This window comes from Dromaius novaehollandiae, chromosome 30 (assembly GCF_036370855.1).
Source record: "Dromaius novaehollandiae isolate bDroNov1 chromosome 30, bDroNov1.hap1, whole genome shotgun sequence".
In the NCBI taxonomy this organism is placed as follows: Eukaryota; Metazoa; Chordata; class Aves; order Casuariiformes; family Dromaiidae; genus Dromaius; species Dromaius novaehollandiae.
The window spans coordinates 2,556,750-2,579,801 of record NC_088128.1 but is presented as its reverse complement, the minus strand read 5'-3'; the positions used below and the strand labels follow the sequence as shown (position 1 = coordinate 2,579,801).

General features: G+C 52.9%; 1 protein-coding gene across 1 annotated transcript; it reads left to right on the top strand.

Annotated features, from left to right (window-relative positions):
• Positions 1 to 254: 254 nt before the first annotated feature.
• LOC135324042 (olfactory receptor 14J1-like) lies at positions 255 to 1,190 on the top strand. The gene has a single exon (XM_064499474.1). It carries the CDS (start codon positions 255 to 257, stop codon positions 1,188 to 1,190), a length of 936 nt encoding a protein of 311 aa, XP_064355544.1.
• The last annotated feature ends 21,862 nt before the right edge of the window (positions 1,191 to 23,052 follow it).

Below are 23,052 nucleotides of genomic sequence, written 5' to 3'. Positions count from 1 at the left end.
CAGACTTTGTACATTACAGCAGGACTGACCCCCCATGGCACATTCAGCCAGCACAAACTGGAGCTCCACACAGGGAGCTGAACCAAGGTCCTGCCAAGGAGAAAAGCACTGTTTGTGTGTATGTGGGGGTGTGTGACTGTGCATGTGTTGCGGGTGTCTGTGAGAAAGGGAAACAGATTAAAACAGAAAAGTCTCTCCTGACTTGTCACTGTCTTTTCTTCCTTTAACAGTCCCACGTGCCTGGAGGGAGCAAAATGTCCAACAGCAGCTCCCTCAACGAGTTCCTCCTCCTGGCATTTGCAGACACACGGGAGCTGCAGCTCTTGCACTTCTCGCTCTTCCTGGGCATCTACCTGGCTGCCCTCCTGGGCAACGGCCTCATCATCACAGCTGTAGCCTGTGACCACCGCCTCCACACCCCCATGTACTTCTTCCTCCTCAACCTCTCCCTCCTCGACCTTGGCACCATCTCCACCACTGTCCCCACATCCATGGCCAATTCCCTGTGGGACACCAGGGCCATTTCCTACGCAGGATGTGCTGCCCAGGTCTTAGGTTTTGCCATTTTCATTTCAGCAGAGTATTCCCTTCTCACTGTCATGGCCTATGACCGCTACATTGCCATCTGCAGACCCCTGCACTACAGGACCATCATGGACAGCAGAGCTTGTGTCAAAATGGCAGCAGCTGCCTGGGCCAGTGGTTTTCTCAGTGCTCTCCTGCACACAGCTAACACATTTTCAATACCACTGTACAAAGGCAACACCGTGGACCAGTTCTTCTGTGAAATCCCCCAGATCCTCAAGCTCTCCTGCTCGGATGCCTTCCTCAGGGAAGTGGGGCTTATTGCGGTTACTGCCTTTTTATGCTTTGGGTGTTTCATTTTCATTGTGGTGTCCTACGTGCAGATCTTCACTGCTGTGCTGAGGATCCCCTCTGAGCAGGGCCGGCACAAAGCCTTTTCCATGTGCCTCCCGCACCTGGCCGTGGTCTCCCTGTTTGTCAGCACCTCATTTTTTGCCTACCTGAAACCCCCCTCCCTCTCCTCCCCAGCTGTGGATCTGGTGGTGGCTGTTCTGTACACAGCGATGCCTCCAACGCTGAACCCCCTCATCTATAGCATGAGGAACAGGGAGATCAAGGAGGCACTGAAGAAACTCCTTCAATGGGTACGATGTCAACACCAATAACCATCCCGTGCGTGTTTGCTCTTCATTCAGAGTGATTTTGGCAGCAAAGCTCTGTTATTCTTTTTTTTTTTTCTTATTCTTCTCTGGTACATTCTTGTAAAAAGAAAAAAATAAAGTTTTGGTTCATACCACTTATGCTCAGGAATGTCTCATTTGAATCTGACCCAGAGACCACGTTGAAGCAGGAAGCCAGGCTTCCCCCTTCATCAGCAGAGATGGGGGAACCTCAGAGGTTCCTAGTCTGAGCTCCCTTGGATGCCCCCAGTGCAACGAGGAGAGTTTCGCTTTGCAGTGTCTCTCTTGGCACTGCCATCCAGGGACGTCAAGGGGACAATCAGGCTTAGACAAGTGTAGACAAGATGAGACCATGGGTCTCGTGTCCTTTAGGAGAGCTCAGCATCCCTGGCCACAGTCAGGGTGAGATCTCACACCCCTCTCCTGTGAGGGTGGCAGCCAGCTGTCACCGTGGGCTGATCCCTTCTTCTCTAGTGCTCCAATGTTCACAGCAGAGTGGGAGGGGAGGGCAGGAGAGTCTAGGTGCAGCTTGTAGGGACAGACCCTCTGCTGCTCAGGACTGTCCCCCCACTGCCACAGCAGGCATTTCCTGGCTGCAGCCTTCGAGTGGGCGTTGCAGCTTTCTGGGAGACACATCCACCAGCAGCAGCAGGACTTCCTCTTTTCAAGGTTTCTTCTCCTTTCCACCCTGTGCTCTCATGTGTGCATATGGCCTAAGTGCTCTGGTGACGTGGTGCTTCCATGTGCATTTCTGTGAGCTCAGGCAGCACCAGGCGCTGGGCACCCTTATGCCAGACCTGGATTCCAAAATAACATTTTGTATAATAAAAAGGGATCTCCCCTGTGAAGTGCCTGAAGTCCAGCCTTTCTTCAGAAGATGGAGTCAAAAATACGCCCAAGGGGTTGCACCACAAAAGGGCCTGCGGCTCTGCTTGTGAACTCCACAGGCTCCAGGAGATGAGCTCAGAGTCCCTGGCTGGTCCATTAGGGACTGAGGCCTGGATTCAGGGTTCATCTGTCAGTGACCAGTGGAGACGGGGAATGATGTTGGAATTGCCTGCCTGGGGCTGTCCCACAGGTGACAGTGGTGATGAGAGATGCCCTTCCTTCTGGAGGGGAATCTGATCCCCCAGGAGAGCTCAGGGGATCTCCAGGGACAGTGTGTGCCTGGGGGGACAGTGAGTAGAGCCTCACAAAATGAGGGATGGTCCATGGTGCAGTAACCAGAACATAGAGCACTAAATCCAGATATGCATGGGGAAAGGAGGGCTCTGCAATCCCTGGAGAAGCAGTGGGGACCCAGGAGTCCCAGGGAAGGGCCCTGGAGAGTGATTCCTGCACCCTCAGTGAAACACCACAGGCTGGAGCTAGTGCCCACCCAAACCCATCTCCTGCCATTGCAAATGTCCTGGGGTCACTGAGCACAGACCTGTGCCAGCAATATCACTGGTCCCTGCCCAGCTGGGTCTGCTTCCCACCCCAGCCAGCACGGCCAGTGTGGAATAACCCCGTAGCCTCACAGCTGCTCGCTCTGCAGAGCAGCACCACCAGCCAGGGGCCTTGCAGGGAGCACAGGGGAGGGGTGCAGGAACAGCCAGGCCAGCACGGACACACTGAGCTGGGGAAAGGCTCTCTGGGGAGCAGGGATGTCCCAGGAGAAAAGCAGGGCAGCATTCAGAGAGAGGAAATGAGAAGGAGAAGCAGGTTTCTCTGGTCACCAGCTCGGGGCAGGCTGCTCTGTCCCTGCGGCAGCAGGAGCTGCTGGAGGGGCTGCAGGGCCAGGGCTCTGGTGCTGTGCTGGGCAGCGGGGTGGGCATGGAGGGGCTGCAGGCAGACAGGGAGGGGGATCTGCTGGGCACAAGAGCAGGGGAGACAGAGAGTGACTGGCCTCATTGCAGGGTCTCCTCTCCCATGCCAGGGAGCTGCTGCCCTTGTCCTTGGGCCTTGCCTGAGCTACGTTGGAGACATGGCTGTGCCTGGCCCTGCACCTCTCGGGTCCTGACCTGACCCTGTCCCCATCCTGCTGACCCAACTCCCCATCCCTGCCTTGGGCCTGTGTCTGACTACAGTCAGGAAAGCCTTGGCAGGGGAAGCTGGGACCTGAGCAGATCCCAGAGAAGGTTGTAAGTAAAAACATTGGCCATACAGGCACAGCAGCAACTCTTGCCTGACAGCCCATTTAAAGGAGTAAGGAGAGCTTTGGATTTGGACTCCCTACCTGGGTGACGCTGCACACGGAGTCTTAGCTAGATGAAAAAGTGAGAGCAGCCACTTGGGGTGTGCTTTTTAATGTGTAGGTACAAAAGCAGGTGTTTCTGTATCACAGCTTGAGTGTTTAAGCACCACCTGTGAATGGGTTCCTGCTACAGAGCACTGGAGTGCTGGGAGCAGCAAGAGCTGGGCTGCTGCGTGTGGAAGGGGAGCTGGGAGCCGAGGGTGCCGGCAAGGCAGGCAGGGCAGTGACCCACCAACGAGAGGTGCCGTCCCGCAGTGCCTGGACAAGAGGAGCGGAGCAGGTTTGGGGATGGTAACCGGGGTCAGGTGCAGTTCAGAGATCACAGACAAGACCGTAGGGCTCTAAGCAGCCCTGCTGTGTGTGGGAGGTTGGACTGGTCCCACCAAAACTCTGCTGCAACTCCATGAATGGGAAGTCCTCAGGCACAGAGACAGGCTCTGCCTTTCCCACGGGCTGCACTGCCGGCAGGCGAGGGGCAGTGTTAAAGACGGTCTCTGACCCTAGGTTTCCTGAAGCAGAGTCTCAGACATGGAGTATCACTAACTCATTTACTATAAGTGATACAGTGGCAAATGACAGCTGGAGCTGGGTGCCTCTGGAGAGGGACCCAAACACAGAAACCCCTGGGCGATTATAACTTTGTGATCTAAGTTCTCCACCCCTCACATGGTAATTCAGACCAATAGTAATATTCAGGTCTGGGGTCTGCCCATTCCTTATTGGGTCCCGTTGTTGTCTCTCCAGGTCCAGAGGAGGTAATTCCAGACCACAACAATTAACACTGCCCCAGCAGTGAGAGCAGGCTTTGTTTCTCAAGGTCCTGACACTCTGCACACCCCTTATTTCAAAGTCTTGACATCCTCCCTTTCGGAGTGTAAGACACAGGAACACAGACTGCTTGTAACTCCCTTGTCTTTCCACCTGGAACCAGCTCTGGGGCCCTTTCTTACTGAACTAGGTAGAAGTTTCTCATGTTCTCTGAGTGCGGCCTAAGGCTTCAGCAAATTTAGCTCTTCATGCTAAGCAAGTTTTATATAAGCTGTGCTAAGCAGCTACCGCTAGACAGCCCCAGTCCAGTATTCTTTAGCAAGTTGTGCCTCAGTGCCTGAAAGGGCAGTGCTGGTCACGTGGCTGCTGTTTGTGGTTGCGCTCACTTGTGCCTGAGGCCCTGATAGGCCAGTGCTGGTCATGTGGCTGGTGTCTGTGGTTGTGAGGTCACTCGTGCCTCAGTGCCTGAGAGGTCAGTGCCAAGCATATTGCTGCTTTTGGGCCTCTTGAGGACACTTTATCCTCAGACGCTTTTTGGGCAGCTTCAGGCATACGGCTTTGACATTAACTGCGAGGTAACCGTTGCATCAATACCCGATAGAGCAGAACCTGGAACTGGCTGCTGCTTGTGGCTGTGAGGTCACTGGGGCACCAGTGCCTGATAGGACAGTGCTTGGCACCCGGCTGCTCTTTGTGGTTGTGAGGTCACTTCTGCCTCAGAGCCTGATAGGGCAGTGCTGGTCATGTGGCAGCTGTTTGTGCTTGTGAGGTCACTTGTGCCTCAGTGCCTGATAAGCCAGTGCTAGGCAAATGGCTGGGGTTTGCACTTTTGAGGACACTTCTGCCTGAGGCCCTGACAGGCCAGTGCTATGTGTTAAAATCATCCTTTCTCTTTTGTTCGTTCACGGGCACTGCTAATGAGCAGCAGGAGTCAGATTCTCTTAAGATTCTTAAAGTTTTATTGCTAGCAATAAGGTGCCTCTTGGCTGGGCGCACAAGAAGGACCCCGAGCAGCTTTTGGTTACAGCTTTGAAGCAATACTAAGCTGTTACCTAGTCAATACTTTAGTCTACATAACCAACCACATCTAGCCACGATTCTTAGTTCTACCAATCCCCTTGCCGTGTTACAGTACGAGGTATTTCCGTGCCAGCCTTATACGGACCATCTTGTAATTATTCATTAGCTGATTTGCACCTCCTCTGGTGTTACCTTTGAGCAACTTTGGTACTGCTGGCGGGATTAAACTGGCTTCTTTGCACTTCCTCAACTCTGTATGAAAGACAGGGCTAAGGCAAGGTCAGAGAAGATGTTCTGCTTGCAGGGCGCTGTGACCTTGCATGTTCTTTCTCTGCAAAACTAGAGAACAGTGGCAATTTCCTTAACATTCCCTCCTTTTATTTCATGCGTGCCTGCTTTCAGTGTTATTCTGTTCTATACTTATATCCCCTTACACATGAGAGGCAAGTTGAACATAGTTGACCCTTGCAGGGGACGCAACAGAAAAGCACAGTTCCTACTGCCAGAATTAACATCAACATTATGAAAACACTCCTGGTCCTCGCTCCCAGATCTGGTAGCCATGACCACAACCACGACCAGGCTGTTGCTAGGCCATTAAGCAGAGACTGCTCTTTGGCTATCCAATGGAAGGTACGGACATGTTGTTGAATGACGTTTCCCTCATATTCAATTTGTTTTGATTTGTTTGCATAAAAACAGCAGGGGTGTTTACCAGCACACACACTCCTCCCTGTGTGGCCAATAGGTAATCTAAAGGCCATCGATTTTGGATGGCTAATTGAGAGAGAGAGGTCACTTGTGCTTGTGAGGTCACTTGTGAGGTCACAGCAGAATAAGGACATAGTAACACTTGTACAGGGCCCTCCCATTTTGGTTGTAACACTTTTTTGGCTTTATGAGTTTTTAACCCTCACATAATCTCCCAGTCGATAGGGATGAAGGTCATCTTCTAAAGGCAGAGGTTGGGTAATTACAGCTTCCTACCTCTTACTTTTGAAACTGTTTTGCAAATACAGAACAGCTTCATCTGCTGCCAAAAGGCTTGTATGTGCCAGGATAAGAGTCCCTGGGATCCTATCTGGTCTGTCAAACAGAATTTCAAAAGGGGTCAGCCCATGGCTCGGGCCCACGCATCATCTTCATTCTCATAATGCTAATGGCAAGGCTTTGGTCCACTTTAATGGATTCTCGTTACAAGTTTTTAGCTAATTTCATTTTTAGTGTACAATTCATTTTTTCCACCTGCCCTGAAGATTGAGGACGATAAGGTATATGTAGTCTGTTTTGGATTCCTAACATTTCACATATTGTTTTTAGTACTTCAGCAGTAAAATGAGCTCCTTTATCAGAATCTAACACATAGTCCGGTCAAGCTAGAGAGGGAGCCTCCATAACTGCCTGCTTTAACTCTTTAAATGCTCTTTTTCCCGCCTCTGGAGTCCATACCACTAAATCCGGTTCACTATCTTCAGTGAACTGTGTTAAAACCTTTGCTTTTTCACTAAACATAGGTATCCAATACCTATTAAATCCTATTGCACCTAAAATGGCCCTAACCTGCCTTTTTGTCTGAGGGACTGGTATTTCTTGGATTGCTTGTATTCACTCCGATGAGATCAGTCTTTCTCCTGAGTAAATTATCATTCCCAAATAATTAACTTGTTTCTGGCACAACTGTATTTTGGCAAGAGAGACTTTATGTCCCTTTTCGCTAGGGCACACAACAATGTTTTAGTATCTTGCAAACACATATCACAATCAGTACTCGCAATCAGCAAGTCCTCTACATATTGTACCAGCTTAGTGTTGTTTTGACAGCATAATCATTTGTAAATCTCTTTTCAATATTGTTGAAAACCATGTGGGGGAACCTGTGAATCCCTGTGGCAGTCTGGTCCATGCATACTGCTGTGCTTTCCAAGTAACGGCAAAGAGGAACTGTGAGTCTTTATGTGCTGGTATACTAAAGAGAGCTGCCGTTAGATCCAAAACAGTAAAACAGCTTGCATGTGAGGGAATTTCCATCAGGACTTGGATCAGATCAGGGACCACAGGGTGTGGTAGATCCACTGTTGTATTAATTGTTCATAAATCTTGTACAAAGCAGTATGCTGGCTTCCCGTTTGGGTCCAATTTGGGTTTCTTGACAGGCAATACGGGGGTATTACAAAGGGAAGTACATTGTACTGTAATTCTGTTCTTAATCAGATCAGCAATCACAGGTGCAATTCCCTGTTCGGCCTCCTGGGAAAGGGGGTACTGCTTTATACCCATTCCTGCTCTTCTGGTCCCTCTTCCTCTTTGACCTCATCCTCTCACATCTATTCCCCTTCCTTTCATCTTTGGAATTCCACCCAATGCTGCTGCCAGCATACTCACTGCCTCCCGCTTTCCTCTTTCCTTCTCTTTTCTTTCTTTTTCTGACCTTCCAGCGTATATGTATGTTGCTAACGATAGGATCTTCTGTAAATTCTCTCCCTGCTGTCCTGAAGCATGTTTTCTGAAATACTCATGGATATGTGGTGCCACTTGCCTGACCAATACGCTCACTGCCAGCCCTTTATTAAAATTTCCCACCGACGTCCCTCCATAGCATAACAGCGTTTGCCGCAAGCAATTCCAAAATTTGCTTGGGTGCTTCTCAGACTTTTGCTAAGGATAGTAATTTTTCTGCGTTAACGCCCATTTGCCCTGAAGTTCTTATTGCTAGAACTAGATTTTGGCACGCAGTTTCGCATGCTGCTGGATCATTTGTATTATGTGCTTGCTGTTGGCCTATCAGGTCCAGAGGCACAATGACCTCACGACCACAAACAGAAGCAATTTGCCTACCGTTGGACTGTCCAGTGCTGAGGCAAAAGTGACCTCACACATACGAACCGCAGCAATGTGCCTAGCACTGGCCTATCAGGGCCTGAGGCACAAGTGACCTCACAACTGCAAACACCAGCCACATGACCAGCACTGGCCTATCAGGAACTGAGGCAGAAGTGACCTCACAACCACAAAGAGCAGTAATATGTCTCCTTGTTGCCTGTCATTCACAGATGCACAGTGGCCTCACAATGGGTATCACAGGAAGTTGCTTGGTGCTTGGCTATCCTGTTCGGAGGAAGTAGGGACTTCACAGTCTTCATCAAAGCCACGTGCCATCTGCTGGCCTATCAGATAGTAAGGCAATAGTGACCTCACAAGCACAAACAGCAGCCATGTGCCCAGCATCAGCCTCACAAATACTGAAACAAAAGTGACCTCACAGTCTGCATTGAAGCCCTGTGCTTGCTGCTGGCCTGTCACACACTGAGGCAGAAGTGACCTCACAAGCACAAAAGCAGCAATGTGCTTGGTGCTGTCTAATGAGGTACTGAAGCGAAAGTCACCTCACAAGTACAAAAATGAGCAACATGGCTGCTGGTGGCCTAGCAGATCCTCAGGCTGAAGGACTTCACCAACACAAACATCAGCAATATGCATCGAGCTGGACTGTCAGGTACTGAAGCTGAAGTGACCTCACAGGAAGCCACTGATCTGCTCCTGGCCTGTTAGTGACTGAGGCACAATTGACCTAAACAAGCACAAACAGCAGCAATGTGCCTGCTCATTGCCAATCACGCACTGATGCACAGCTGACCACAAAAGCACCACCAGCAGCAATGGGCCTGCTCCCCGTTTGTGAGGCACTGAGACACGAGGGACCTCACCAGCATCACCAAAGCTATGTGCATGCTGTTGGCCCACCAGGCTCAGAGGCACAACTGACCTCACAAGCACAAATGGCATCGACGTGCTTGCTGCTGGCCTAGCTGGTACCGAGTCACAAGTGACCAGAAAAGTGCAAACCTTCACAGAGGAGAAGCTCACCTGGGCCACTCACATGGCCCTTGAGTACGCTGTTATCACTCCGTACAGAACAGTCTTCTGCAAACGGCTTTCACCTCCTGGCAGGATTCTCTCCAGGTCACGGCACATCTCCACTCTGTCACCCTGGGCACAAATCACAACAGTGAACGATTGATCTTGCTTTTCCTTTATGACCATCAAGTCCGAGCTGTGAGCCTTTGCACCGGAGCACCTACACAATGACAGCAGGAGGCCACTGCCATTTCCAGTGCCGAGGTACAGAGATCAGCTGAGGGAGCAGCTGCACTGGAAAGGGTTCCTGACACTGTCACATCAACTCAGCACTGCACCAGGCATCAACCTGATGCCAGACCTCGGCTGTGGCAGCTAGTCTGCAAACACACTGTCTCTGCCCCACAGAGCTGGCTGTTCTGCTAGATACAACCAAGTGCCAGCAAGAAGAGATGGACGCAGGACCCTCGCCACTTGCACACTCCCCAGGCACTGCTCTGCTCGCTGCCTTCCCCTGGCTCCTCAACCCACACACACAGGGAAGCTCTTGTGGTGACACCAGGAGGTGGCCAAGGCACCCCAGGCTCACAAGGCAGGTGCAAATGATCAGCACAAGACCAGGGACAGAGCTGGATCCTTGGGCAATGCTGCCCTTTTCAGAGGGAAGGGGCCTGCTTTCTTTGGGCAGAGTAGGCTGCTGCTTTCCACCCCCATCCCCTCACGAACCTCCAGCTAGGGATGGGGGGGATGGGGATTTTGTTTAGTAATACAAAAGTTACAGATACACTGTAGAAACATTGGAGATTCCTGAAGGCCTCCTGAGCCCAAAGTAACCTTGGTTCCTTTCCTTCAGTTCCTTGGACAAGGAGCCCCTGTGAAGGGAAAAGGGTGCAGAGGCTTTGACATGAGGCCCAAGCAAGGAGACAGCCCCAGACTGGAGCTCTGCTGAAATGCCAGCTGTCCTAGCTGTGCAGGCTCTGCAGCAGGAGTCCAGGCTCCACAGCTGGGTTCACAGAGCACTGAGGGCTGGGTGCCATGGGCAACCTGGCCCTGGGCACAGCTTCACCCCTTGCAGAGCCAGCAGCCCAAGAGCTGTGAGACTTCCTCAGTTCAAGCTAAGCAGGCTTTGGGGCATGCAGACAAAGGCACTCCAGAGATGCTGGCATTTAATTATAAGGGTCTTGGACCCGTCCTGTATGGCACCACAACCTTCTAGGAAAAGGAGGGGGCACAACAGCATTTGCTGAGCAGGCTGGCAGTAACAGCATTTGTGGGAAGTGGAATTAGCAGCAGAGCAGAGGTACCAGGAGGTGAACCCCCACCCCAAATCACCCATGGAAGCCAGACACATTTATGGGAGCCTTCACATCCATACGTAGCCTCATCTCATTCACATGCAGCTGCTTTCACAGAGGGCTCACCATGTTGGCAGAGATGTTGACAGGTACAGGGACACACCCTGGCATCCTGCCTCCATCCTCAGGGGTTCTAGCACTGCACTGGGAACCTACATGTGTGGAGTAACCTAGAAAGAAAGGAAGAATCAGAGTACTACTGTCAGTTCTGCTGGTGTTGCAGAGTCGCAACAGTCAGGGGCAAATGTCTCCCCTCTCTGCTAGGCTGTATTTGTGAGAGCACAGCCAGCAGGGCAACCGAAATGTTCTACACCTCTTTCTGGCACAGGACAGACCATGTCTCTATATTGGCTCCTGTTTGGGCTTTGCAGTTCTGCAAAGGCACTAAGACACAGGGGGAAATCCAGCACAGGGACACTAAGACAGTCCAGCCTGGAGCACAGCCATGGGGCATATGAGGAGAGGGTGGGAGAGCTGGGTTTGTTCAGCCTAGACAAGAGAAGGCCAAGGGGTATCTTCATGCTGTGCACAGCTACCTTATGGAGGGCACAGAGAAGACAGAGATGGATTTTCTTGGAAGTGCATACTAATAGTACAAATTGGACAATGGGAAATTCTTCACAGATGTTTCTTCTGTGTCTTCTTAGATTTTTCTCCATGAGGGTGGCCAAACTGTGGCACAGGTGTCCAGAGAGGTTCTCAGATCTCCATCCTCAGAACTAATCAAACCTTCACTGGAAAAGGCCCAAAGATACCTCCTCTCCTGGGACCTGCCTTGAGCAGGATATTGGATCCCTGCCTCCAGATGTCTCCCCCATTGCAGGCTCAAGGAATATGCTCTTCTGAGACTCTTCCCAAAGGGAACAGTGGCTTTGGAGATGCTGCCTCCACCACTGTCCAGAGACAGGTGTCTCAGAGCCACTCAGTGCCCTGAGAGGCCTGACTTCTGGTGAGGTGGCAACTGCCCTGTCTGCAAGGGTCTGGGGAGGCACAAAGTGGAGAAATGCTGCTGACTGCTTTGATTAACTACTCTTCTCTCGGATGGGTCGGAATGGATTAGGGTCTGAGATGGGAAGGTGCAATGAGGGTCCAGCTTCAACAGAAAGCCTTCAGGGAGTAAGAAGAGAACTTTCTCCAGCAGAGCCAGTAAAATCCCAAAGACTCAGGGAAGCAGCAAGACCTTCAGAAACTGCAAGCTTGAACCTCAGCTGACAGAAACCACCAAACTGCGAGCATCCCTGGCTCGCACCAGGATGCTCCAAGGAGGGAACACGGTCACCAACAGTCCTCACCCAGGTCTCCCAGAAGGACTCCGTGATGGCAGACTGCGCCCTGGGAGCACAGCACTGCTCTCGCCAGCCACCTCCTCCCATGCTCAGCAGCACAACACTGGGGCCACCACCCAGCTCCACCACAGGGCACCCTGCACTGGGACACGCCGCTACCCCCGCACCTCACAGAGGGTTGGCAGCCAACACGCGCCTCTGCATCAGTGACACACAGGGCACAGCACCACACAGGGCAGCAGACAGGGCACCCCCAGGGCCTCAAAACACAGAAAGCCCAACTCTCCATCCCCTCAATTCCCTTCTAGTCCTCCAAGGCCTTGCAACAGCCACTGCCTCTGAACAGCCACTCACAGCCTGGGGCCTGCTCACTTCCCACCTCCAGGAAGCAGAGGAGAAGGGCTCTCACAGGGCTGATCAGGCAGCTCTTGCCTCTCGCTTGTGCCTCAACTTCTCTGAAAGCCTCTCTCAGAGCCCCTCAGAAATGCCATTTTCAGAACAAGAGAGACCCCTGGGAAGGGCCCCTCATGAGGACACCAGCAGCTTGCTCAGACTTTGCCCAGCAGCTCCCTAACACAGCTCTGAGCAGCACCTGGGGGGCTGCATTGGCAGCAGCAGCTCAGGGAAAGGCTTGGAAAAAAATGGGTCTGCAACCCAGGGCAGGGGCAAAGCTTCCTGCCCCCAAACCCCCCAGCTGCCCCAGCCCAGCTGCTCGGGGGCAGCCGGCACGTCTGGCTCGCAGGGCAGCTGCCCCGGGGCTGGGGCACTTTGTCCCGTGCTCCCGGCCCCACCAGCCCCTGCTGCAGCTCCGGGAGGAAAGCAGCCCCGGGGCAGCACCTCTGCCCCCGCCCCGGCGGGAGGGCACCCGCCGCCATCGGGATGCGCCCGCAACCCCACCAACCCCGCTCACACCCTCTCTCTCCTGCTCCCTGTGCCCTGCTTGGCTCCTGCTCCTCTCTCATTTCTCTTTCTCGCCTTTTCCCTTCTCTCTCCCTTCCCCTCGCTCCCTCTCCCTCTTCTCTCCCTTCTCTCCTCCAAATCAGGCCCCACCACTTCCTCCCCCACCTGCCTGTGAGGATCCCACATGCTGGGCTCTGATTTGCTGACAGAGCCATCACTCAAACCCAGCCCCACCCTCCTCCTATTGCCAGCCAACAGGAGGGCTGCCCTGGGGGCGTTGCCATGGCAATACTGCAGTGCCCCCCTCCCCCGTGATCTGTTAGCAGCCCCTCGCGGCCCCAGGCACCATGTTGTGGGCGGCAGCGCGGGGCGTGGCGGGGCGTGATGGGGCCTGGGGGCAGCCCGGCGCCGTGCGCCCAGGCAGTGCAGGGCCTCTGGGCCCGTTTGCTGCCCTGCAGGGGCTGGGCATTGCCGCAGGGATCCCGCAGGGCTCCTGGCTGACCTGTGACCGGGGGCTGTGCTGGGTGTGGGGGAGCAGCCCCAGGGCAAGTGCTGGTGCTGGTGTCAGTCCTGGCACCAGCGCGGGGGCCCTGGGCATGGCCGGGGTGCTGGAGCCTGCGGGGAGCATTCTGCTGCCCCCCAGGCAGGGCAGGGCAGGGCCCTCTGGCCCCTGGGGCCCCGGCCCCCTGCCTGCAGCAGCCCCGGGGCTCGGCAGCGCTCACGCTGTGCCCGGCAGGTCTGGGCTGCGGCCAGGCAGGGGCTGCTCTCTGCAGGGCTGGGCTGGGCCCTGGCGCGTCGCTCCACAGGGCTGAGGAGCCCCGGGGCCACGGGGCAGCCAGGGCCAGAGCAGATCTGGGCCTGCCGGTGCTGGGCAGCGGAGGTGTGGGGCCGGGAGGGAGATGTCCCTGCTGGGCTGCCCCCAGCACTGCCCCCCACGGCTCAGAGAAACAGGCTTGGGGTCAGCAGGGACTTGTGGGGTGGCGATGGCACCCCCACCTCTTCTCAAGCTGCTCCCCCAAACAGGCTGTTTTTGGGTGCAGAGGTCTGACCCCCATTTGCAGGAGGACAGGGTCTGTGGCCACTGGAGGACAAGATCTCTGAGCCCAAAACATGCTCTGCCAAGTTGGCAGCATAAAAGGATCCAGGGGGAAGGAACAGAGGTTATTCTAAATGAGTAGATGCCTTGGGGTTATTACAAGGTGAAGGTTTCTTTTCCCATATGGACATTTCCAGCAGGCTCTGGAGAGCCCCACAGGAGCTGCAGCACACTGCAGCTCCAGGACACAGGACCCCTTTCCTGCCAGAGCCAGATCCCAAAGGGGGACCCACTCCCTGGAACCATGGGACTCAGGGCAGCTGCAGCCCTAGGACCCAGGAGTCCTGGCTGCCACTTTGTCCCCTGAGCCAGATGGGACCCTCAGGTAGGGCCCTTGTGACAGCCCCCAGCCCTGTCCAGCCACCCCTCTAACCCAAGACCCACAGCCATTTTTTTGCAGTTAACAGTCTCTGTGTGACTCCTGGGGAAGGAGCTCCCGAAGCCCTTACCCTTGGTGGAGAGCCCCAGGAGAACAGGGAACAAGGAACTGCGGTCTGGGCTGATGGTGTCGGTCCAGCAGCCCTCCATCTCGCTTGTCCCCTTCTCGTCAGTGTCTCTCTCCAGATGTGGAGGAAGGATGCTCTTCCTATCTTGCCATGCAAAACTCCTCTCCAACATGTCCCTGCTCCTCTGCCTGTCAGTGAGCAGCTCCAACATGGCCCTGCTGCCTCCTGTGCCTCCTGCTTGTCATGGAGTGGCTCCGAAAGACAGCAGTGGGGAGCACATGAGCAGTGCCCAGCAGTGCCTGAGTCTCGCAGGCAAATGAGGACACTGCCATGGCAGCACCGGGGAGACCTCCTTGTGATGCAGCACATCCCACTGTGACCTCAGCTCATGTCATGAGGGGGCTCAGGAGGTCACTGCCATGGAGATGGCACAGCCAGGGAGAGAGCAGAGAGATTTCCCCTCACGTCCTGGAAAGCAGTCACCTCCCTTCACCCCAGTTATTTTCCAGAACTTGCTGATAAATCCCTCAGGATTGTCTCCAGATGGTGCTAAAGGCTGAGCAACATCTAAAATGGGGCACTGGAGAAGTCACTTCCGCACCCCTGCACTGACAGGTCTCAGCCCTGGGCACACCTGTGTGGGAAGCCGGGGCCTCAGGGCTGGTTTAAGGTTTGGCATTTTTCAAAGCCAGGATCAAAGTCATGTGGGATGAAACAGCACAAAGTGTGGCCACAGGGTGACATGCTTTGGTGAGCTTCAAAACTAGTTTGCTGTTGGTTGCTCTTTTTGTAGAAGTAGGGTGTAGGACAATATGGGAGAGGACAGAGCCTTCCTCCTTTAGGCACCAAAGCAGGCTTTTTGTTTTAAAAGTCCTCGACAAGGTTTCTCCATCTGTGGTGCTTAAGGTGAAGATGATAGGCCAGAGAAGAGCCAGTGTGCCCTTAACACCCATCATCTGGAGGGCCAGGTTAGGGAGCAAATCTGAGGAAGTTTTCCCATTTCCCACGCATTTTGCCCAGCTTTCCTTCTGGCTGAACCTAACCTGAGCCTAGGGAAAGCCATTTCTCCTGCCTGGGCCTCTTTTGGGCCTTGGGCTTTTCAGTGTCCCCTCAAAGCGGTGCTTCTTGCCTGGGGGTCTCTAAAGCCTCTGGCACCCTGGACATACCCAGCTGACACACTCAGATCTCCTGGGGATCTGTACAGCCCTGGCTCCCTGGATCTCCCACATTTTTGACCCTGATCATCTCAGGACATGCCCACACACCACAGTGCTGCTGTCCAGGCTCCGGTGCAGAGCCTGTAAGGCGGTGCAGTGCCTCAGGACCTGCAATTGGGCTCATTCAGAAGTTTGTGAGGTGACCAGCTCCCAACTCTGCAGCTGCTGAAGCTTGAGAACGTCCCTACAACCAACCTTCCTGCTCCTCCTAGTCTCTGCACAGTCCCAGGGTGACTCTTGAAGAAGGGAGACTCCATCCCCCTTGAATACTGTCAGAGATGGGGCTTTCCAAGTCACTGCAAAAGGAAGGACTCCTTTACTTCTTTGGGTTGCTTATCCAGCCTATGGCACCTCCTCTGTGACACTGTGAGCCCAGCTCTGCACCCTGAGGTCTCTGCCCTTTCTCTGCCCTTTCTCCTGGATGTCTGCTCAAAGTCTTACCAATGCACCAGAGGCCTGGGAAGTGTTGCTTTAGAGAGCTCACTTGAAGCTATGATATGTCGTGGAGCTGAAGACCTCACGGAGGCTTGTCTGGGATGTGGCCATGCCCCCACACCCCCTCCTGCTCCTGGTCCGAGGGCCCGGGAAGGTCCAACGCTTGAGAGCAGTGGGTTTGGTGTGGGTGGGATGGGTTTCCCTTCACATGCCTGAGTCCTGCCTGGGTTGCTCTGAGTGTCCAGGAAAATCCCTCTTCTCTAGGGGCTTGCATAGAGTGTTTTCCAGACTTTTGTACAGAAACACAACCTGGTCCAAGATGCCCAAGAGCAGCACAGCCCCCAGCATGGTGCAGGACCCCCAGGAGCTGTATGGCTCTCTCCTCTTCTTCCACATGTCCTGATTACATTAACAATTTCTAACATCCCTTTACAGCACACTATCCGGGCACTGTAACACTGTAACTCCTTCCATTACTCTTTGTTCATTCCCATTCTGCACTGCTGATTAGTGTGTTGGGGAGTTTAAAGCTTGCTCCGTCTTTCAGTAGTTTGTTCCTCTGGGCAAGTCCTTCATTCTGCTTCTATCTAGCATTTCCTATCTATTCAAAAGATTTCTACTCAGGTTATCCCTTGTGGAAAGGGGACTTCATTGGAGGTGGCTTGGACTTAGCATACAGTTGAGGAGTGTAATTATTTTAAGGAAACTGTATCATGTCTTTTTTTTTTTTTTTTTTTTTTTGCTTGCAATTCAGAAAAATTCTTCTGTGTCTATTTGCAGCTGATTGTCTAAGGCAAGCAGGTGGGAAGTGGGGCATATGAGCTGCAACATTCAGCTGCAGACTTCAGCGGAGAAAGGTTTGACTTTAACAGGAGTGGTACAAGTCCCAGGTGGCTGATGAGGGAAGTGGCAGGGTTGGGGAGATGGGGAGGAAGAGTGTCCATACAGTGTCTGACCTCTGGGACACTGCTTTTCCTGCATGTCCACACTTCATTAGGAGACACTCTGGATCTATGTCATTTGGAGAATGTTGCTGTCACTTATTGTGAAAGCTGAATAAGAATACTAATCATAAAAACCTTAAAAAGCAGAAATACCTTTACACTATGTTCTAACTGAAGTCGCTATATTTCCGCTACACTGCTGAAACCAATTAGCCATACATTACTTGAAGAAAATTACAGGGAGAGACGTGGTTCATGCTGCCTTTTGGATTGTAGTGAGCCCCATGGTGTATTTGGTGCTGAGTCCATGAACCTCAGCTATTGCGAGGAGATGGAGCAAAGTGTTCAGGTCAAAGTCAGAAACAAATCCCAAACTGTTGCAGAGTGTTAATAGGTCCTTCTGAGGGCCATTACCTGCAAAGACTCACTGGGGGCTGATTAGAGCAGAAAATTGTAATCACTGATTACAGGTAGGCAAAGGCAATGTGCAGGTGGCTCTGATACCATGTTAACCCTTGGTGTGTTTTTCAAGCAAAATGTCCAAGCATGGACACTGAGACCCTGGGAAGGGAGATCCTTTCCCCCACCTGTTTTCCATGGCTCTTCCTGGGGGCAGTGTGCAGGTCAGGGTGTGCAATGTTGAATGCAGGACAGTGACATGAGACCTGCTGGGCTCCCCGGGGGACAAGGGGACAGTGAGGCCCTGGTGTCTACTCACAGGCCTCAGTGGCAGAGACAACAAGCATAGGGGACAAAGACATCAGGTCTGTCGGAGGCTTTCAGCCTGTTTCAGGCAGTTGGCCTTCCTTGCTGCCCGGGCTCACTGCTGTCTGACTAACTTGCATACTAACTGGCATGCAAGTATACTGTGGGAGAAAGTGTCAAAAGCCTTCTTAAAGTCAAGGTAACTGCTGTTCACTGTTGTCCGTTCCTCCACAAACACAGTGCTTTTAACACAGAAGGCCGTGAGGTTGGTGAGGCATCATTTCCTATGAGTAAGTCTATGCTGGCTGTTCCCAGTCACCTTCTTCTCCTTTGTTTACACAGAAATGGGATTGGAGAAGACTCGGTCCATGACACTCTCCTGACCAAAGTGAGGCTGAATGGCCTGTAGTTCCCCAGGTTGTCCTTGCGGCCTTTTTTGAAGATGGATGCAACATTTGCCTTTCTCCAGTCATTGGGTCCTCCACGAGTCTCCACAGCTTTCCAAGATGATAAAGAGAGGCCTTGCTAGATAGGTCAGCTCTCTCAGCACCCTTAGCTGCAGCCCATCCAATCCCATAGACCTGTGTTCTTGCAAATAACTCCTGACTCAACCCTCAGGCACTGCTGGTTGTTTTTCTCCTTGGAAGTCCTGAACTCTAAGCACAGTGGCCTGGGAGACCTTGTTGGTGGAGGCTTCCCTACTTCCCTGGACAATATTTCTGAATTCCCCCTTTGCAGCTTCTCCCTGCTGCCCATTCCTGTGTGCTGCCTTTTTGTACTAGAGCTCAGTCGAGAGATCCGTGTTTAGCCAGCCTGTCTCCTGAGATGCCTGCCTGTTCTCCTGGGTATCAGTACGGGCCATTCTCGAGCTTGGAAGATGCTGCCTTAAAGACCTGCCAGCTTTTCCTGAGCTCCTTTGCGCTTTGAAGCTGATTCCCATGGTATTCCTCCACCATTCCTCCCCCCAGTAGGCCCAAGTCTGCTCCTCTGACATCCAGAGTCTGGACTCTGCTGCTCTTCTTCCTCACTTTTCTCAGCAGCAGGAGCTCCACTACCTCATGGCCACTGCAGGCAAGGCTGACACTGATTATCATCACATCCTTGGTCAATAGTTCTTTGTTTGCAGGTTCCAGGTCCAAGAAAGTGTCACCCTTTTTGACCTGCCTGGCTTAGCTGTGCTCAGAAGTTGTCCTTCACACCCTCCAGAATCCTCCTGGACTGTTTGCACCTTGCTGCATTGCCCTCCCAATGAATGTCAGAGAGATTAAAGTCCCCCCATAAGAAGCAGGTTCTGTGATCCACAGAATTCCTCAGGTTGCTTAAAGATTTGCAGTTCTGTGACAGCCTGTGCATTTCCACTTCCTCTTTTTTGTGGACCAGTCTATGCGCATTTGTGTATATCTGGGCTGCAGAACCTCAGCTGTGGCACCAGGGCTGAGTGCAGACTTGCCACAGTGAAACCTGTTCCCCAGCGCCAAGGACACCATGTATGCAAGGGCCCAACTTCAGCCCAGAGACCTGCTGGCATAAATAGCAGATGGCGAGGTAATGATGATGTGAGGCACCCACTAAGAGAACAAACCCTGCAGTAGCCAAGGCCAGAGAGAAAGAGAGCTGGGCCATGCAGCCATGACAGGGGAAGTGTTTGGTTCCTGAGCTGACTCTACAGCATCTTGAGGCCTGTGACAGAGGTGACCGGATGTCCAGGAAGGGCAAGTTGCCCCTGAGAAGGTCCCTGGGCCTGAACAGCCTGCAATCCAGCCATGCTGCAGCTGCATCATTAGCACGGTCCCTGTTCATATCACTGGAAATCAGAAAAGGTTTAGGAAGGGGAGAACTAGCAGGGTTTGAGAGTGTAGGCATATGTGTGAATACCTTGATGCGATGTGCCTTCCATCTTTGCAGCATGCTCGGATGTAGATGGCATGGACTTTGCCTAAAGGCAGTGGTGGGGATCCATTGTTTGGGAACAGGTAAGAAACCCGAGATGCTTTGGGGTGTTTGTCCAGCAATCACTCCAAAAGCATATGATTTACCTGTCGGTCCTGTGCTGTATCAGCTAGAAACGTGGTGGTTGTGCCAGACACCCCATGCATCTGATGTGGCTCTGCAAGCCTATTGTCATTGCATTAGATCAAGTGTCTGCATTGAATTACAGTAGTTGAATTACATTATCTCCACCTGGCCCCCAGCTGATGCTCTAGAAGGATGTGGGTCTCATAGTTGCTGCGTCAGAGCAAGCAGACACTTACACATTTCTTGGACCGCCTCTGGCACCACAAATGTCAGAAGATGTTTGTGTGTAAACAACTGACTCCTGCTCTCCATCTCCATTGATCACAGTGGGAGCTTAGACAAGGAGATTGCCTGCAGATACCCGTTTTGTACACACCAAAACTTGGACAAGGAGAATCGCACCAACTATGAGTTTGTGGAGTGCATAGGAGGGAACTGAATCCCACTTCATCTCAAGGGCTTCTCAGTGGGCATTAGATGCATTGATTAACTCCTCTAAATCAGCCCCTGAAGCACAAGTCAATGAACTGACTCTCATCCCTGTCTGTGTGTCCTGATGGGAGCAGGGCTTTCTAGAGTGGGACATTTCCATCTCTCTTAGGTATCCATCCTCTGATGAGACCAACTGCAATGCTGGACTCGGTCTCTCTCCACTGTTTAGAGAGGGACCATCGGTGATTATTTTAGTCCACTTCAGTGGACACTTTCCAAGGGTGACTCTGCTGCCTTTCTGGCGATATCAGCCCTGGAGCCCTGGGAACATCTCGAGGGAGTGCAGGGGACAGAGAAAGTCACATCTTCAGCTGAGCCTCTGCTCCTGAGCTGGGCCTGACTCCTGGGACTGCAGGAGCCCATGGCAACCTGGCAGGTGCTGCAGAGAGACAGCTCTGTCCAGGAGCAGCTCCTCTTAAAGGAGCAGCAAGACTCAGGGCCCTGCCTGCAGGCGCCAGGGTGAGATGAGCTGCCCAGATGATAAAGACAGTCAGGAACAGGCGGATGGCTGAGAGCTCACTGTGAGGAGAAATCTTCACCACCCTTGACACAGTAAGTCTCTGGCTGCAAGCAACGCTGCTGTGGTTCCTGGCAGTTTCTTCTGCAGCTGGCACCTTCCACAGCTGATAGGGTCTGTCAGGGCAGCTCTCCCAGCTTCTCCTGTTTGAAGCAGGTGGTGCTTTAGAGCAGGGATTCCCAGCTGTCAGATTGACAGTGCATCATGGCTACCTTCTTGAGGGGATGGTGCAGGGAAGTGAAGCTGGGGTGTGCACCTAGGTCTGCCCAGGGCTGTAATTCTGAGCAGTGTCCCTGCACCCCAGGGTGCTGCGTGCCTGGGCCAGTGACTCTGCCGCCTGCGAGGGTCAGCACTCAGCCTGCCTGGGGAGCTCCTCAAGACACTGCAGGGAGAAGCTCTGGGTGGGAGGATCGAAGGGCAGGTTCATTCTCCCGTTGAGAGGGTGCTGCATAGGTCAGGGCTGCTCACAGCTCCAGCTCATGCACAGGACATTTCTGAGGGGACTTTGCAAAAGGAAGGTGAAGGCAGGTGTTTACTGAAAGAAAAGGCAATTCCCTGAGATGGTGCTTTGAGTTTCCTTCCACCTGGCAAGGGGAAAATGGAAATGGAGCTGTCAGGTTTGGACACGCAGCTGAGACTCATTAACTCACCTGCACATAGAGGGATGCCCCTGGACAGTGCCCTGCTGCTGGGAGGTTTCTGCAGGACACACCAGAGAACCCTGGGGGAGGCTTTGGCATTGCATGACTGACCATGACTTGCTCATCTCTCTCCTCCCATGATGTTTCTGTTAGCAATTCTCTACCATTCCCTGCCCATCCCTGCTGCCTGGAGCTGCTTCTGCCAAAAGCTTTTTCTCTGTCCCAAAGTTTTTTCCCAGTCGGTGTTCACAGACCCCCCCACTTCTGTGTTCTGTGATGTACAGAACCCTCCTGGGTCAGGGCCCTGGCCAGGGCCATCTCTGTGCTTGCAGGTCCTGAGGAGCAGGTCAGAGAAACCCTGATGAGGCCATACAGGTGATGCTGGTGCTGTCTGCAGGCTGAGGTGGGGATGAAGGGACTTGCTGAGGTTTCTCACAGACGTTTTGATCTGTCTCTCTCTTAAGAGAGAGAGAAATGACTCTTACTGAGCTGTCTCCCTCTTAAGGAGAGCCCATCTTTAGGACCCTTGCCTGTTTCTCTGGGGTGTCCTGTCAAGCTGCAAGCTGCCCTGCAGAAGAGCACAGCTTCCCTGGAGCATTTCTGTGGTATCTGAGAGTCCTTGGTCTGCTCCTGTGAGTCAGACACCTTGTCACACTCATCACTCCCTCCATCTCTGGGCTGAGAGAGAATTTGGAAATCCTCCCTTTCTAACTGAAGTCCTCTGCTCCCAGCTCAGTCCAGTTTCTTTCGTAGAGGAACGTGTGAGTGTGCTTGTCCTTTATCTGAGTGAGGTGCAAGTGCAGGGCAGTGAGGGGCAAGACTCACTGACAGACCAGATCCCAGGACTGTACAAAGTCACAGTGAGCCCTTTTTTTCTCCTCGGGTGCACAAGTGCTCATGCTGAGAGCAACTGGAATGCCAGAGATTTCCAGCCCATCCAAGAATGCTCCCACGGTGTAATGGAGGCATCTAAAATCTAAATGAATATATAATCAGACTCCTCTGCTGCAGGTTATTTTCTGGCGGTAATAGCTGACAAAACATTGAACAGCCCTTCCACATAAGGGGTGGACATAATTGGCTGCAGGCTGAGTGCATCAGAGCCAGCCCCTTGCCATTCCCACTACAGTGCCTGGAGAAAGAGCACAGATGGTAAATTGGCATGAGGAGATGGTTTATCTCACTGGAAGGGGGACATCTAGAAAAAGTCAGGTCAGCCCCTGCCTTCCCTTGGCTGTTCCTCTCCCTTGCTAGGGTGGGAGCTGGTGTGACTGATCCAGATACAGACACCTCTGTTCAAGAGGGCAAGACTTGGGGGGATGAATCCCTCACAAGGGTCTTCTCTTTCAGACACAGCTGCCATGAGTGCTGCAGTCAGCTCTCGTTGTGGTAAATAGAGAATATTCCCCCTGGGTCACAGGACCAAGCCCCCTCCACCCAGCTCATGGTGCCCATTCCTGGGTATCCCCCCAAATACCTGGGGCTGTTTGACATGTCCATTTACAGCTATGGCAAGCAGAACCGACTCCTCTGGAGCTACGGGCAGAGGCCCCTGCTGCACATGACACACTCAGCCAGTGCAAACCAGAGCCCCAGAAAGGGAGCTGAAAAGGTAAAGGACAAAGGAAATGTGGGGGTTTCTATGAGAAACAGAATGGGTTTGGCTCACAAAAGCCTGATCTAACTTGTCAATGTCTTTTCTTCTTTGGACAGGCCTCCTGTGCCCCAAGCGACCATATGTCCAATGGCAGCTCCCTCAACGAGTTCCTCCTCCTGGCTTCTGCAGACACACGGGAGCTGCAGCTCTTGCACTTCTCTCTCTTCCTGGGCATCTACCTGGCTGCCCTCCTGGGCAACGGCCTCATCATCACAGCCATAGCCTGTGACCACCGCCTCCACAACCCCATGTACTTCTTCC